Source organism: Fundulus heteroclitus, chromosome 18 (genome assembly GCF_011125445.2).
Source record: "Fundulus heteroclitus isolate FHET01 chromosome 18, MU-UCD_Fhet_4.1, whole genome shotgun sequence".
NCBI classification, from domain to species: Eukaryota; Metazoa; Chordata; class Actinopteri; order Cyprinodontiformes; family Fundulidae; genus Fundulus; species Fundulus heteroclitus.
The window spans coordinates 13,989,709-14,007,704 of record NC_046378.1 but is presented as its reverse complement, the minus strand read 5'-3'; the positions used below and the strand labels follow the sequence as shown (position 1 = coordinate 14,007,704).

The window sequence follows — 17,996 nt, the reverse complement described above, 5'->3', positions numbered from 1 at the left end:
AACAAGTGTTGCAGTGAATGGTTTTAGTACAGTTTAGTAATTATAATCATGAGCTTTGATGGACCTTATTGCCTGTATAAGGCGTGCGATCTGCTTAATGCAGGACAGACCAAGTCTTAGAGAGCAAGGAGCTGAGAAACATCTGGAAGTTGTGTTTGGGGGCCCAACACAGATGCCGTTTGGGTGGAATAAAACAATGAACTTTTCAGATGGGCTGCAGGTCCCTAAAGGAGCAGGAGGAGCAGATAACCATCATGTGGCTTTATTTGCTTTCATAATAAATCAAGTATGAGACAGTTTGTAAAATAACCAGATAAATGTAGCTAACGTAAGTTAAAGTCCAGCTTAGAAATAGTCTGGATAAAACAGCTGAATATCTTTGAGAGTGAATTTGACATGTTGGTTGTATAGTTTTTTTTTTTCCTTTTAACATGTTTGAAAAGAAGGACAATGGAACCGCTCATAGTAACAACAGTATTTATGTAAATAGTTTTACTTTCTTTTTACATACTAAACACACAAAAAGGAGTACATTTAATCTCAGTGGTCCTATGTATTTAGCAGAACTGTGAATTATATCAACAGAGTCTGAAATAAAAATTTATCAAAGTATTAAACTACAAGTCAGCATAGTCTACCCATAAAGTGCAACTCACCAATCCCAGTTATTTAAACAGGAGGTCCGGAAAGGTGACAACGAAAAAAAATCCCTATCGTTTTGCTCGGACACACTTTTTTAAAAAGGTGAAGTCAAAACCACAGCGGGAAACCTTTTCTTGCTCTGTTATTGCTCTGCGTTTCGGGAAACCTTACCATGAGTCACTGGCTCCGATCTACATGCATAGACACATCACAAGGTACAGTTTGTGTCAGAAGGCTGTATATTACTTTAAAAAAATATCCTTCATATAGGTGAACCGTGAAAAATAATCACTGAGCTGTTGGATTTAGGGCGGAAGAAATTTCAGTCTGCTGCTGTGAGATTATCAGAGTTTTTGCCCTTTCCGGTCAAAAACTACTCTGATGCTAATCGTCGCGGATTTCATTAGTCATCGACAAAACGACACTTTGTCTTCAAATGCCATTCGCAGCAGTTAGTTGGGGTATCTGAAGGCCTTTTTAAAAGAAGGGTTCCTCTTTGCACACCCATTTTTCCGGCCTGTGTAAAGAAATGTGTGCGCCATGAGATTCGGATTCAGTCTTTCTAAACAGTTTGCTGGATTTGTCATGATTAGTGAGGCTGTTCAGTCTTGGTCCTGTCAGAGATTTCACACTGGGATCGCCGTCTCTGTCAATGCCTTGCTTCTTTGGAATGTGATGCATAGAATGATGCAAGTTGAACCTTTTCTTCGCTACTTTGTGTTTCATCTTTGGCGATGTCAGCATAGGCAGCGACTCCGTGTATGGTGACGGTGGACTTTTGAGGCTTGAATATGACATATCTTGAAAGGGTGTTGAAGATGTCATTAAGTTAGATGCATCCTTGATTCGTTCTTTAGTTGTGAAATGCTCTTCATCCAGATTTTCACACTTTATGTCAACGTGCCCCTGATTGCCACTGTTCTCTCTTTTGGTGGCGTCTTGTTTGCTGCCTTCCCTCGGTTGGGCTGAGTATGTAGAACATGATGTGAAGGTGTCATATTTGGGACTCTCATCATTTGGCGCCTGGTGCTTTTTCTCGTGGCTTCTCTTGGTGGCAAGGTAGAGAAAACGCTGGGGACAGAATGAGCAGCGATATTTCTTCTCTTGGTTGGGGCTTCGGGGTGTGTTGTCGAAGCAAGAGCCGTTCTCCATGCAGCTTTGGCAGATGTAGTCCCCACTAGTCGGGGCCTCACCTGGGGGGCCCTGTTTACCGCAGGTCTGACAGAAGTACGGGTGGGAGCCGATCACATGGGCTTTCAGGCCGGTCTCTGTGATAAAAGAGCTGTCGCAGATGTCGCAGTTGTAGGTGGGCCTGGGGCTGTAGTTCCTGCTAGGGCTATGTTTCAACCCAATGCTGCCTACTGAGTTGCTCTCCGCTGTGAGAAAATGCGTTCGGTCCAAGTGGGGTTCCTTGAAAGCCGTTCTATCTACAGCAAGTTCAGGACACGGGTGAAGCAACGCCTTTCTGTGTTTGTACCTGAACTTCTTTCTCTTCTTTTTGGCCTTGTAAGAATAGTAGGGACGCCAAAGCTGATCCGCTGCGTCACACTCATTGGCGTCGTCGTACGGTTGATTGGACGCAGTGGCCTCTGTTCTGAGACGAAGCCTCGGACTCTCTGGGTTTTCCCTCGGTGGAGTGCACCGACTTGGGCTCTGTTCCTCAATTAGGTCTCTAGTTTTCCTCTTCTTCCTCGGGTAGAGCTTAGATCCTTTAATTTTGCGGCGGATGATGGCTTCCTTGCCTATTTTCACTGTTATCTGACATAGTGGCTTGGCATCACTTTCCAAAGATGGGCCCTGGCAAGCAGGTTTGGCAATGTAAGTCTCTGTTTTTTTGTTCTGCATCAGATCCTTTGTGCTTGACTGAAGTATCTCTTTGGTCATTTCTTCAACCCTTTTTGCCGAAGCCGACAGCTCACCTAACTTTTTGACATTGCTCAAGGAGTTTAAGAACGGCACACTATTAGTAATGCACTCTGAGCTCATCAGCGCCGCCGGGTTATCTGCCAGAGGCTCCGAAGTCGGCAGCCCAGAGAAGATGCTGTCACAGTTATTGAAGTGTGGATCTTTGCCTCCCGCCTCCTTCTCTTCACTTCTCCGCTTCCCCTGTTCACCGCTGAGACTTTGGTCAATGACTTGGTCAGGTTTGTCAAAGCAGATGCGAGGCATGACGGGGGAGACCATCGTTGTTGTGGCCATAAAAGTTAGGGGGAATGACGTGGCGTTGGCGTGGCTGATGAGGCTGTTTTCTTCAAATGGAGAGCTGTTGTCCAAAGAGGATGAGCCGCCTTTTTCAGCGCTTTCCAAGTATGTCTGGCTGTATGTCTTGTATTGCCTTTTCCTAAACTTCATGGGCAGAAGCCTGTAGAGCTTGATTGGATAAACGCTGGCTTTCAGCCCGCCATTGGCCGATTTTTTTCTAGCAGCTAGGCAAGGATCAATACCATGGAAGGACTTTTGGTGGTTCTTCAAGACGTAATACGTCATGAATGTCTCCAGGCAGAAAATACACTGATAGCGGCGCTCACCCGTGTGCCAGATTTCGTGCTTGGTACGGTACTCTGCCAAGGCAAACACTTTATTGCAGTAATGACAGGGGTAGGCTCTCTGCCAGGAGTGCACGTTCTCATGCCGCCTCAGGCTGGACAAGGTGACATAGACCCGTTTGCACACACTGCAGTTGTATCTCCTCTGTCTGACTGTCTTCTCTCCACGCTGGTGCGCTGTTAGGTTAACTTCTGTGAGCTCTGGCATGTTCGGGCTGGAGAGATCTGCAGAGCTGTCCACGTTTGATCCATCGTCTGAGTGGGGCTCCACCTCTTGGGTTGATATTTCCCCGGGATGTAGGTCAGGCGGACCCCTTCCGGCCTTCGGACATACCTTCTCGTGGTTGTGCAGACGCTTGAGGTGTATGAATTTCCTGCGGCAGAATTTACAAAACAAATAAGAACCGAAGCGCTTTCTGTGCGCCTCAGAGTGAACGGCGAGAAGAGCTTTATTTGAGAAGATCTCTGGACAGTGCTCGCAGCTGTACACTAAAATGCTGTCCTCGGGGTGGGGGGAAAGCGGGGGCGGACCTAGCTCTGTGTTAACACTGTCCGTGGCTGCAGAGAGCTCTTTCTCTGTCGTCTTCTCTGCCTCCGCTTCTGAGAACAGCGCAGGCGGCGTCATAGCAGAGGCAGGAGCAACAGTATCACCATCAGATAATGCTTGGTTGACTGCGTTCGCGGTATCTGGTTGTTGATCTGCTGGTGCTGGGAGCAGACTTCTGCCCAGAATGCCTCTCAGCCTGTGGCGCTTTTTCAGCGGGCCCGTATTCCTGTAAATGAGCATCTTCGAGTGCAACATCGCCGGCTTACACACCTGCCGGCCGTCCCACTGACTGCTGTCTGCGCCTTCAGTGGAATTGTTTACTGCGTAGGAGTGTTCGGAGAGGGTGTGGGTTGTCGCGTTGTTCCCACTGATGCAGGACACTGTAGGGAAACTCGAGGGTAGCTGCGCCACGTCTGGCGACTGCCTCTCCTTGTCTGCTTGTACCAAAGGAGTGAAAGGGTTGTTCCCAGGGCACACTTCAGTGATGGAGAAAGCATTGGTAATGCGAGGCCCTCTTGTACTTTCTGTCTCCTCAGGCCTGGAAGCTTCCTTCTTTGTTGCTAAAGGCTTTGCGGTGGCACACGAGCCTCTATAGTTAACACATTCATCCTGCTGCTCTTCGTCCATAAGCTTCTCTAAAAAAGGAACCCCGAGTCTCCTGGCAGCTGCCGCAAGCCCTCCTCGGTTCTCGGCACTGAGCGACGTCACCTTTGAGGAGTATATGAAGTTCAGGATACTGGCAAACACCTCGGCCTTCAGGTCCATAAGCTCTAGGACTTGGCTGGAGCCGCACGGGTCCGTGGTTGTCAGGGTGCTTCTGAAGTAGCCGCTGCATGCAGCCAGGATGTTTTTGTGGGCCCGAAACTTCACATCCTCCACTACGATGGTGACGTCGCAGAAGAGGCCAAGCGACCGCTGCTCGTTGAGCTTGCTCAGCACAGTGTTAGGGTGTGTGCTGTCCATCAGGTTTGGATGCATTGGTTCGCTGCAGTCATCTAAAAAAAAATAGAAAAATAAATTATTACATCACATTATATTGAAAAGCAGGCTGACCTAAAATGGTGAAACTGTTTAAACAAGCCCAGGAGTGTGTTTATTTCCTGTAGGAAACCATTTTGGCACTTTCTCCGTTCTAACACCAGATGGCAGCAACATTCTGAGGTTTTCATCATCAGCTGCTGGATATAAACCCGATGACCTCTAAACCATTTTTTTGCAGACAGAACGTAAGCTCTACATATGCTGAGTTGAATGCCACCTTTGCCTTTTAAAAGAAAGCATGCTTTTACAAAACAAAAGTAAGATTCAAAATGATTACATTTACTGTCATGAAAAATATAGCAAATGTGTTGTGATATGTTGTTTTCTGAACCATGTCAGCCCCACAACTAAGACTGAAGATTACTTAATAAAGGATCTACAGTAAGCTTCTGGATATGTAGATTTATTGATTTCTGTTTAAAGTCCAGCCACCTTTGAACTTTGTATTGATCAACTAAAGTTATTTACAGAGCTGTAGAAATGATTCTATCTTTTTATTTAAAGGTCTATATAAGTGCTTAAAACATACATACTGTTGCACCTAAATTGAAATAGTAAAATGTAGAGCTGCACAACATATCACCAATATTGACACAGTATTTGGTAGCACTTTCCTCTTGGATAGATTCTCACTGCTCTCAATGTCCATTTGTGTATATTTTGTAATAGCCAAGTTGTTAAAGAGTCAGAAAATGAGGGTTAATCATAATTTATATTGTGCAGAGCAGCATAGTTGCATGATTTCCTGACACCACGAAAGCCTAGTGAGACGTTTCTTTACTTTTCACTTTGTTGTTCTCTGTCTGCGTTGACTTGTTGATCAGCGTTCAAAAGTTCTTGTCCTGTGAAGATTTTGTGATAGTGTTGTTGATAGCATGTTCTGGTACTCTCATTAACAGTATATGTCAGTGGGGATTTTTTTTCATTCAACTAAATCAAAGTTTTTTTCTTACTGCCCAAATACGAAAATGTCAAGTTAGATATTTATGTGACGATTAGTTATTTTCTCCCTTCTTCAGCGGTCCCATGGCTCAAGGCTTCCTGTCACACCACTCTCAGAAACCCGCTGCCAGTATTTCCTTCTGTCAAGCAATTCTTTAAAATTAATGACGGAAATCATGGCGAACGGTAGGATAAAATGAAGCGCATTATTATAAAATGCCCGTTTTGAATATTACACAGAGACAAATACTGACAGCTTTAATATTGGAGATTTTAATGCTGAAACCCAGCATGTAAGAGAAACGGAGACCTTTTGGACCACTGACGTGGGCATTAAGGCAGAACCTTCGAATGAGAAAAAGGAGGAGTAGAAGCCAGTGGATATTGCATCTATCCCTGTTACCTCTGTTATGGGGGGAAAACAGGCGGATTTCTCTGTGGACCTTGGAGGATTCTCTAGAACCCCTTGTAAACCCAGAGGCTTTGATAACTCTGACATTCTGGTTGGGGGAAATGAAAACATTGCATTATATGGTACTTGCTACCTTCATTCTGCAGAATGGAGGGAAACGAATCAGGTCGGCAACGAGCAAACTTCACGAGATGCTTAAATTAGCCGGGAGGGTGTTATGAATTCCAACATGGACATTTTAAAGAAGCATCTCATATCAGCTTTCTGCAAGAGGTTTCGATTCTTAAACGCAAGATTCACAAGAAAAGAGGCATGGGGTTAGCGTTCAGCTCTCTGTCTGCTGTGCAGAGGCTCCCCAGGTCCAGGTTCTTCAATTTCACCTGATACCACGTGAGGGGAGAGAGAAGGAGTCTACGGACGCAAGAGGCTCGTTCCAGGGCTAACTGGAACTTTCTGCCGCCTGGACCCAAGAAGACGGTGGAAGAGAGATGAGAGCGGAAAGGAAATCCATATAGGGCCTGCAGTGCAACAAGACACCAGCCACGCCCTCCTCGCTTTAGAGACTGCTTTTTTTTTCCTTCACAGTGTAATTTGTGTATTAAATCCCTCCTTATATGTTAACACACGTTGTGACTTTAAATGCTTAGATTATTGTTAGAAGAGAGCTTTTGAGAGCTTTTTGGAGCTTTTTAAAAAGATTGCACTGCTGGACGATTTTGAATGGCAATAGTCCTTTGCAAAACAAGACAGAATTTTTTTTTGCCCCTTTTTCATCTTGGCTTTATAGACGCGCCTGAAGAAGAAGCTTTTGAATTCTTGTCATTTTTTTATAGCCTTCTGATTTTTGTATGTTCTTCTTAATCCTAAATAAATTTACTTCTTTGATCACATTTTATTTATTCAAAAACCGCGTCTCTTGGGGTTTTTCTTTTGGTAAGTGTGCTTCCATCTTTTAGTAAAGTTCTTGGTTCTTGACTGGGTAAGAAAATAAAGGCACGTGCTGAGGTTTTAAGGTGAATTAGTTTTAACTCCCTCCCGGAGTCGCGCTAATGGTCCCTGTGGGGGGACAAAGAGGGTGTCTTCTGTAACGAAGTACAGAACTTAAAGGGAGATGGTGTGGAAACTTTGGGGGAAAAACTGCTCTTCCTAAAAAGAAAAAGACACAGAAGCCCCTCTTGCTCGAGTTATAGTGATTTTTGGCTCGATTCTCAACCCATCCCTTTCACTCATCACAAATCTCTTATATTTCCAAGGTTCCTATACCTAGAGTAGCCGAGTAAGTTTTATATTTTATTTTTATTTTTTGTTTGTTTTGTCATTCATTTTATTTTATTTTTAAATCCCACCCGCTAGTAGGCTTGGTTGCAACATTTAACCAGAGCACTCACTGGTTAAATTTGATCACAAGGGCTAGCTTTGGGTCAGATAGGGTCTGGTACGGCAGGTCGATTTGACGCACATTCTGGAACGTTCTTTTTAAGAGTTATGAAAAATGTAGCTTTATCTTTTATTTTTGTTAGCAACTCGGAACTGAGTCAAAACCGAAACACTTCTGCGATGACAAACTAAAACCGGAATAGAAGATTGATTCATTTATTACACTCGACTGTCTCGACTTTATTTGTTTGAGTAGGAGTATCATCTTAACGCTGTGAGCCCGTCGTATGCAGGGTGAGCACTTTAGGCCCGGTGTGTCAAACAGCAGCGCATTTGTTTCCTCAAAGCCGCTCAAACTTCATGAAAGACACCAGACACCCGTACTCTGTCTTCATCGACATCAGATTCAGTTACCGAGGCTTTACTCTAGCTTCATCACATTTCACTTACATTCATTCTGGTTATTTCTCTTGCAAAACCCTTCCTCAAAAGGAGCACGTCATTACAGGTCCTTTCATTTCAAATTTTGTTGCCGTACCGATACAATATGGCCGCCGCTGTCTGTGAAGTCTTTGAGACGGCTGAAAACACAGCTAACCTCCCGCCTTCCTTCGCAGACGGGCCTCCGTCGTCATGGCAACATGCTATGGCGCAGCACTTATTGGGATTCAGCTGGACGGCAATCGACTGTATCTGCTGCTGTCAGGGGTTTCAGTTTACCTCTTGTTAATTTTTTTTTTTTTTTTTTTTTTTTTTTTTACACCGTGCCCTCTTTGAGAACCTGCTGCAGGCTGAAACACACAAAGCATTGGAGATTCCCTTTGTCTCCACCTGAATCTATTTTGCATGTCGTCGTCCGAGAGGCTTTGTGTGTCTGCAGCACAGAGCGGACTTTCGGATTTATCTTCTTGTCATCTGTGGTAGGAGTACGTTCCAAACGCTTGCTCATCGTGCTCTGCTGTTTGGGGAACAGCATCACCCTCTCCTTTCAAGAAGCTGCTTCCATCCACCACAGTCATTTTTTTTTTTTTTTTTTTACAGTTTGCATCGATTGTCGTGGTTTGTTGCTACCACATGCTGAGCGAAATTTCAGAACTTGTTGTCACTGCTTTCTGAATTTGCCACTACCCGACTTAGTTTACCCTTCAAAGCCAGAATTTGCTTTAAAATAAAAAACAGAAACCCCCTCGGGCCAAACCACAAACTGAGAAATGACAGAGCAAGCTACAGAAAGTATTTTCAAACAAAAAGAAAACTGTCAAAGGAAAAAACCCCTCTATGCGACTCTGCGAGGCACACTTCCGCACATCATACGAAAAACAGGCTCGAATCTAAAGGGTAAGCATGCACAACGTACCTTAGTGAATCAGAGAAAATGATGCACGGCGAACAGGAAACGATATCGTGAAGAATCCCTTTCTCTACGGCCTGGCGTATACGCAGTGATACACGCAAAAAAAAAAAAAACTGTTTTGTAAGAGAAATGCGAAAGTACTTTTTAGCCCTAGGATGGTCGCTGAGCAGTGGTGATGTCTGAATCCGAGCTTTTTCTGACGTCTTTCTTCCTCTCCCTCTCTCTCATCAGTGTGCAGATGACTTCAGCTCCAGCATCCATTGCTTCTGCCCATGCAGCCTGGGTCCCGGGCTGGAGCTGCCCCTGTCCTCTGTCCGACAGCACTACAACGACCGCGATAACCCGGGTTTTTTTTAGCAAGATGCAGTTAAATTGGAGCACGGGTCTGCCACGTATACTAGCTGGGCAACCGACGCCTTCGTTCTGGAGCCACTGAGCAGGAAGCGGCAACTTTTATTAAGCATCGCAGAGGACTGTAGGGAGAGCGGAGAGATGCAGGTCTCTAGATCACACATCGGCTCCGCTCTCCGTCCCACAGCCAGAACACGCGCTTCAGCTGCATTGCCGTCAGCGCTCGTAGCGAGGGCTCCTGAGCCGTGTAACGGACGCCGTGCTAAATCTCCCCCCCGGCTCCGCAAACTAGATCCGCGTGAAGCCCGATGCATGCTTCAGCGGGACATCGTCTGGCATGAAATATGCATCATCACGAGCCCTCCGAGGTGCACCGTCAATGCATAGCAGCACGTCATCCGCTCCTGCACGCAGTGTCTCTGCCTGTGCAGCAGCATATCACACCAAAGCCCTTCGCTCATGCTTGCACAGTCACTGTGGTTAGGCAAAGCCGAAGCAAAAGAGGAGATGCCATCGACTGTCACCCTGTTGTGCTAGGCGGCTATCGCAGGCCAGACGCTGAGCGACGCCGTTTTAATTTTTCTTCTGTGGCTGAGATAAAAATGAGCCGTGCTCTCGGCAGCGACTCGGGCTTTACTTATGTAGAAGCTGCTGATTGATGCGAAAGCAGCAGATGCGTCGGCACTGCAGACGAGGTGGGGGGAGGGAGGGAGGGAGGAAGCTAAACACACAACATGGCTCTGTAGCCTCTCCATTAGCCTCTAAAGACACAAGCAACCGCTTAGGCCCTCCCAACCCGAATTGCACGTACAGATAACCAGACAAGCAGACGTTCCACGGTGGCTCACGTGAAAAAGCTGGGACTCCCGTCTGTAAGAACGCGTGTACTTGTTGCATCTAAATGCAAAGATAACACCTCTCGAGACGCGTGGATGTGAAAATGGAAAGCTGTCGTTCAGTTTTGTTTTTCGTGTCATTTGCATCGTAGCTAATTTTGGTGCTGGTAGAAAAACGTGCAGAACTCTTTCTGCCAGAGGAGCCCCTGGCTACGTCTCATCTAGGTTAAGGGTTCTTGTTAAACACGTGGCATTGAACCCTCGGGAACATTTGTATTTTATTGCGATTTTACAGACAAATCAATGTAAAAGAAGAGCACAGTTTTGAAGTAGAAGGACATGAATACGCCATTTTAAAAATCTCTTACTATTAGAAATCAGGAAAGTGTAGCTTCTATTTGTATTCTGGTCCCCTGAGTCCGCACTTTGTAGAACCACCTGTCACTGAGTTTAACGCTTTAAGTCTTTTGGGATACATCTAAGGTTTGTGCATCTGGAGACTGAAAATGTTTCCAATCCGTTTTTTAATAAGATTTTACATTCAGATTGGATGGAGAGCGTGCACGAACACATTTTCTTTAAAGTTTTATCACAGATTCTCAATTGCATTTCATTCTGAACTTTGACCAGGACATTAGCTCAAACTCTATGTTTAGGGTTTTTGTCCTGCTAGAGGGTGGACCTATGCCCAAGCCTTAACTCCTCTTGGATTGCCCAGTATTTAGCTCCATCCATCTTTCCACTGACTCTGACCAGCTCCACCGTCCTTGCATAAACACTCTACACATCACCTCTACACATCACAACCAATGTCACCATAGAGTTCCCCACCCGAGTCGTGGATCACTGCAGCTCCACCATAGTATTCATATCTTTCTTGGCTGGTTGTATGACTAGCGTTTTTCTTACTTGGCCTGTCTGTTTAGGTGGACAGCCACGTGTTGATAAATTTGATAAATGTGCTGCTCTGGCTTTTTTTTTTAATCCTAGATTGAGCAATACATTTTTTAAAGTGTGGAGTATTATAACCTAACCCTGGTTTTAAAATTCTTCACAACTTTATCCGTGCCTTGTCTGTTCACAAAGGTTCGCTAATAAACCTCTAATACCTTCACAGAGCAGCTGTAGTTATATTCAGGTTAGATTATACTCTATTTACTAATTAGGTGACTCCTGAATGTAGTTGATTACGCTGGATATTATTTAGGGGGTATCAAAGTTAAAGGGGCATGATGTGAAAGCAGGCCACAGTTTTCAGGTTTTTATTTTGGAAAACATGTTAAAAAAAAAAGCATCCTTTTTCTTCCACTTCACAATTTTGCACTGCTTTGTGTTGGTTAATCTAACACAAAGTATCCCAGGAAAACACATTAAAGCTTTTGGCAGTAATGTGAAAAGGTGCAAAGGGTGTGAATACTTGAAGATTTGGGCTGAAAATTTTGTTTTTTAGTATACAGTACATCTGATTTAATGTCCTGAGCCACTAGCCCTCCACCAAAACACGAAGCTTTGCTGTCAGCCAGATAGCCACAGCATTAAAAAGTGTGCCACGTTTTTGGGCCGTGTGGCACAATCATATTCACTCACCGGTACTCATTATTGTTCATCGTTCATAATATCTCTTCATCACACTACTCACACTAAGCCAATCCAAGCAGAATAACCTAGAAAATATATCTAGTAAAATAACTACTTTATCAGTTAATTAGTTGCTTTTCTTTTGTGGTAAGGAAAAGGATTGTAACACAATTATTACTTCATATTTTTTCAATACTGTGATTTAATTTATCAAGATACCACATCTACTAATCTCCAAACACTTTATGTTGTGTAACAGTTTGTGTCACTTTATGCTTCGTCGCCATTTCATAACCCAACACTGTTGTACCGACATCTGTCCTGGCTCACTCTGTCCTCCAGATGACAATTTCACTGGGTAATATTTGTATTTAATTGTATTAATCTGCGTTATCCTGATAATTACGATACCTGCTTCAGTTTAGCTCTTCATATTGTCTTAAAGATGTAGCTCAAATGTTTTGTCATCCCGAGGATCAGTAAGGAAACATAAAGCTTTTTTTGATTGGAATAATCTTCCATCCTCTCTCTGCTCTATAACCTCTGATTATGTGTTCAAGAAGGCCCTTGCTCAACATCTTCTAAACATTTGTAACTGTCTTTTTTTGTGTATAATATTTGTTATAATATTGTGTTAACGTCTAACAGAATCTTTGTGTGTTTGACTGTATGGTGTTATTGGTTGTGTCTGGCCATTTGTGTATTTTCTCGTATTTATGGCTGCATCTGTCTTGTTGTTTTTTTCTTTTCTTCTTTTTTCTTTTAAGGACCCCCTTGAAAATGAGATGGTTTCATCTCAAGGGGCTTATCCTTTCAAATTTAAATGAAGAAATAAATATCGATAGGCGATATTCTAGCTGTACTTTCAGTGATTTGCATTTAAACCCCAACATTTACCAACTGGTTCTATGGTAAAAAAAAAAAAAAAAAAAAAAAATCAACTTTTTTTGCCTCTGTGTTTCCTGCTTTGTCTGTCAGGTAAGACCAAAGTCATTTTCCCCAGAGTCGCTTTTGTGAGAACAAACAGATAAGAGCTTCTCACAGGTCAGGGTAAGATGACTCTAAACTACAAGTCAACCTAACCTGTACGCTGCGTCCACTATGGGCTGCCAAGAGACCAATCATCGTTAAAAACAGCTTAGAGAAACATCGGGATAAAAGACAGTAAAGTTACCACTCAAACAGAATATGATCTGATTTCACTTCCTGAGGAAAGAAACCCATTTGGGATATCCACTCTGTTCCTCCTAAGCAATTAGGCCATGTAAGATATGCAAAGCAATACTTATATTCTTCCAAACTTACTGTCATAATGAAAATTAAAAACAAAAGTTAGCTATGTACACACAATATACAGAAACAGTGCTCACTTGTGAGCTTAGTATTATGATCGTTATTTAAAAAAAAAGGACTAGGCGTTTATTGCACCACTTACGTCCATGGGCCATTTGACAAGCTCTGTTTTGCTGTCATGCAAATACATGTGTCAGCCCTAGTTTGCCAACGTCTGTAGCTTTCATCCTGCAGAATATTTATTCTCTTCCTAGCATCCTGGCTCTGTTCGTTTTTACCAGCCACTTGCAGTTTCGGGTGCTCTCTATGCATATTTGTTTGTATATGAGGTTCTTAAAGTACAGTAAAAAAAAAAAAAAAAAACGAGAAAACAAAAATAATGTAAACAGTGCCTTGCAAAAAAAATGGCCGTACCCCGCAAACAATTCACATTTGGTCACATTACGACCATGAACTTCAGTGTATTTTGTTAGGATTGAATGTGATAAACCAACACATAGTAGTTCCTAACTTTTAAATGGAGGAAAAGGGATGCATGGATTTCAAATTATTTATAGTAAAATCTGAAAAGTGTGGCTTGTTTGTGCATTTATACCAATGCAGTTTTTTTATTTTATTTTAAAAAGCCTGTAGTATTGGTTGATGAATTAACTTGGGTTCTTTTAACTTCCGTTAAGAATCACTGCAGTGAGGTCAAAACAGCGTTCTTTATCCAGCTGCAAGTGTTACATCTTCTTCTGATTATCTGCTACACAATGCTTATACACGCTATGATAGATGGCATGTCTACATCTAGTGGTAGTAGTAACAATTACAGCTATCACTAAATCTTTCCCTTCCTTAGAAAAGGTAAGCTACACATGGCTGTCCTTAACCCCAGAAACCTATACTTTAAAAAAACTTCTGGATCTCTCTCTCTCTCTCTCTCTCGCTCTCTCTCTCTCTCTCTCTCTCTCTCTCTCTCTCTCTCTCTCTCTCTCTCTCTCTATATATATATATATATATATATATATATATATATATATATATATATATATATATATATATATATATATATATATATTATTTAACCCAACACTTATTAACATTTAGATACAGCATTTGACAACAATTAAGTTTTCTTAATTAAGTCTTTCTTCTAAAAAGGATACATATTCCATTCGTAGGGTCAGTCTATCAGGAGGTCTGACTTTGCAAGTTGATCTTCTCAAAACAGGCGGAGGTCGTCAGGTGTTTTTTCCCTGTCCCATCACTGATTCAATTGTATTAGTGTTGGTCCTCCTACAGTCTTATTTGTCCTCAACAAGCTTTGACAGTTCTTCCTCAGAATCTGACCATCGTCTGTCCTGACAGTGTACGATCTAGGACTTACTTCTTCTAGTAATGCGGCTTTTTTTACTCCAGATGTTAGAAAATTAAGCTCTCATTGTGTCATAGTTTTAGTTGAACCATAGGTCTTGATGACTTATCATATGCCTTTTGTCTCTCCTGCAGATGTTGTTGTCTTTGTATCACTTCTGTCAGTTTCCTGTTCTACAGAACAGGAAACTCACAGGATTAGAAGCTCTGAAGAAGACTTGCCATGTTCAAGCTGTGAAGCTCGATAACTCAGTAAAGCCAGATTTGGATCAGATTTTCTGTCTTTTGCTTGACAATTTTAACTCCTTTTTTCTGATGTACCGGTGGATTGAGCATTACAAAGGTGTAGATCAGGTAAAAATCATAGTACTGTTGCTTCATCATTAGTCTTTGAATTTGTGGCGACATTTTACTGAGATTCTTCTTGATGATGGCCATCATTGGCTTTTGAGATTTGGTAAGCTGTCGACACCACTCCTACGCACTCTATCTTTGCATATTGACATTAAGCTGAGATGCATACTATGCAACTATCTTCCACTATTTTCCATCATACAGGTCCAAGTCCATTTTTTTGATGAATCTGCGGATACTATCATCTTGTTGGATGGATCGAAGAATGACAAAACTGGCTCTGATGTGAGAACGTGTTTAAGTTGAACCCATTCTTCTTCATTATGTCCACTTGAATTCACACTTATCCTTGAATAGCTGTCTAAAGAGAGATTTGGTATGCATTTTCCCTGATAATTGTTTTCACTTTACTCTTGTCTGGCTCAATGCCTGCCAGCCTGTCTCCCAGAAAAGGTGGTCTCTTTCACACCAAACTGGCATTGTGGTCTAACCCTAGTCAGATTCTTCGAAGCACGTCAATAAGTCTCTCCTGGTGCTGCTCCAGTATGAAACCCCGTAGCACAATCTCATCCACGTACACTCCAACTCCATTAAGGCCTTCTATAATATGCTCCATAGACTTATGAAGCTTTTCAGGGGCAGAGGAAATCCCAAATGGCACTCTCAGAAAACCCTAGTTACCAAAGGGTGTGTTGAATGTACAGTACTTTGTGCTTTCTTCCTGCAGTTTTATCTGCCAAAACTACTGAGATACATCCAGCTTACTAAAAAATGGTGCACCAGCCATCTTTCTTGCCGTGTCATCGCTGGTAGGAATTTTATCACGTCTTTTGGATCCATCTACACTCTTAAATCTCCATTTGGCTTTTTTTTTTTACACAACCCATAGAGTTTACCCAGTCATTGGGCTATCTTAAAGTGTAACTCACCCCTGTACCAAAGCCTTACTCCACCCAGTTTCATATTGGTGCCCAGCTAATCAGGATACGTTCTCATCGTCCAAACATGCAAGAGTACAAAACATTATATAGATGAATCGCTAATCTGCAAATGGGTAGAAAATCGCAACGCACACTATTCCAACTCGCCACGGAGGAACGTACGAAATGGAGCCGGTTTTATGCCCCACAGTGGGCAGAGCCACTGACGTCAGTTTTTCTGGCTGACGTCACAATGAATTTTAAACCAATAGCAATACGGATTCGGAATGAAGTGCAAGGCACCCGTTACACCTTAGGAGGGCGCCACACAGACGATTTTAGATATAAAAGCCAGATTTCAACAAATGTGCAGTAGTTTGTCAACAATAATGACCAGGACATGTAGAAAGCGCCATAAGACATCCATGTTCATAGCTTATTAGCAAAGAAAAGTTGCTTTGGTGGTTACCCGTTAGGCAGCAGGTGTTACATCTCCTGATTATCTGATGCACAATGCTCATATGACAGAAGGCATGTCCTCCCTCTAGTGGTAGAAGTAATATTTACAGATGCCAGTATATAGTTTTCCTTCTCAGTTATGAACTACTTTATGTTGGTTTGTCGTTTTAAATGTTTTGTGATGTGTGCCGGTTTACTGCAATTTTTTTTTTACTTTTTTATCAAAAGAACTTTAAACAGCAAAATATTGTAATGATGAAGCATTTCAACCACTGCGCTGTCATTGTTTGTTCTCGGTGACTTTAGGAAAAAAAGTCTTTTTCCCATTTAGTGTCTAAATCTAAGCTGTAAACAAAACGGCAGGTAAAGAAAAACATCTCCGGCCGTGCTTTAAACTCTTATGGGCTCTCTGTGACGGACTTAACGTGTGTATTATATAAGCGACATCTCGCCCTCTAGCCCAAATATCCCAGCCAGGAAGTGTTTGAGACCGCAGCAGGATACATGCAGGACTTTATGCTTCTGTGGCTCAGCTGCGGCCTGTGGGAACACTCGTCGGCTGGGAGACAAACACTGCCATACAAGGCTGAGCAGGCCTCGTAGAAAGGAATCACAGTTAGCAAAGAGCTCTCTGCCCGGGAGAATTCATCTCGCTATTGTAACAAGCACCCATACCTGTAGTCGGCTATTAAAAATGTTTCTGTGCGGACGGTCTTTGCTTTGGGGCCCCCGGCTCTGGTGCAGTGGAAGTCTCCTCTGCTGCTTGCTTAGCCGCGGGAGGCTAGAGCGACTGCCCGGCCTCCGTTGTTGCTTCGGCCCGTGCCAGGCCTTCCCCATCCTCTGTCATCGCCGCCACCGGCGTGTGGACTTTGCTTCTGGCAGAGGTTTTCCTGCTCCTGCAGTGCAAAGTTGCCTTGTGGAGGCAGCTACCAGTGCTGCGTCACTTCAGCTGCATCACTGACCTACAAAGAGTTGCTGATAAAGGAGGGGTGGTGAGGACGAATGTGTGGAGCAGAAGGAGAGGAGAGGAGGGGGGGGGGGGTGGAAAGAGAAAAGGGATAAGCAGAAAACAACAAGCCTAGCTCCGACAAACAAACGGACGGGGCTTCCGCTCTCCCTTCGGCGTGTGAGGCCCGGTTGCTGCTTTGGTATTCAGGAACTGAGTCTGGGAGACGGTTCCTGGGTTGTTACGTAACGAACATTTCTCCTCCAAGGCCAGACTCAGCTAAGAAGTCTGTGCGAGAGGCTAATTATAGGCCATAATACCTCAGTCGAGGCTGAATGTGGCCATGTCAAATCACAGAGGGAGAGAGCTGGTGTTTGATGTGTCAATTAGAAAAAAGAGCCAAACCGTTGTCTGTGTTTCTAAAGACTGGATTTTTGTTCTTGTTGCCTTTCGTCAAGACGAGGCAAGAAACAACAACAGCAAGGCAATCAGACTTTATAAATCTGCTGACCCAGTAAAACTGAAAAATGTCCATACCTTTTATCTAACGTTACAGTGGCTTTGTTGGGCCGTGGAGGCAGATGATCATGGAGGCAGATTTGCCCAAGGTTTCAAGGCAGGGTAACTACGTAGCTGCGTTCAGGCCTGGGAATGGTAAGCAGGACTACAGCAGTTGTTTTGCACACGCCACCCTTGTTTTTATTTTTTTTTTCTTGATTCTCCTCCTACATCATGGTCCTGCTTTCATTGCCGTGCTGCTCCCTCTGCTGGCTCACTGAATGAACACATCATCATCATCATCATCATCATCTTCTTCTTCCATTAGATTTATTTGGCAGTTTGCAAAAAAAAACACACAAATGCTGGTATACCACCAGCTGGTATGGAGTGTGGACTGGACCGACGCTCAAATAAAAGAAGAAAATTAAAAAAAAAAAATTCTTCTTCCAAGCAAATAAACGATCCTGTTTAAGATAATTTATTGAGGTTTGAGTACTATCGCATATTGAATTTCCCTGTAAGAAAGACTGTTAATCGG

The 17,996-nt window shown here is 43.2% G+C and overlaps 1 protein-coding gene across 2 annotated transcripts; it reads right to left on the bottom strand.

The window, feature by feature from the left end:
• Positions 1 to 460: 460 nt before the first annotated feature.
• Positions 461 to 17,748, bottom strand: zbtb38 (zinc finger and BTB domain containing 38). Of its 2 annotated transcripts, XM_021314775.2 has the most exons (3): positions 17,495 to 17,748; positions 16,687 to 16,986; positions 461 to 4,730 (listed from the first exon to the last, which is right to left on the bottom strand). In XM_021314775.2, exon 3 carries the CDS (start codon positions 4,711 to 4,713, stop codon positions 1,120 to 1,122), a length of 3,594 nt encoding a protein of 1,197 aa, XP_021170450.2. In that variant the 5' UTR covers positions 4,714 to 4,730; positions 16,687 to 16,986; positions 17,495 to 17,748; the 3' UTR covers positions 461 to 1,119. The 2 variants fall into 2 exon arrangements, with proteins under 2 accessions (XP_021170450.2, XP_012714794.2); XM_012859340.3 differs by lacking the exons at positions 16,687 to 16,986; positions 17,495 to 17,748 and adding an exon at positions 8,865 to 9,732.
• Between the last annotated feature and the right edge of the window lie 248 nt (positions 17,749 to 17,996).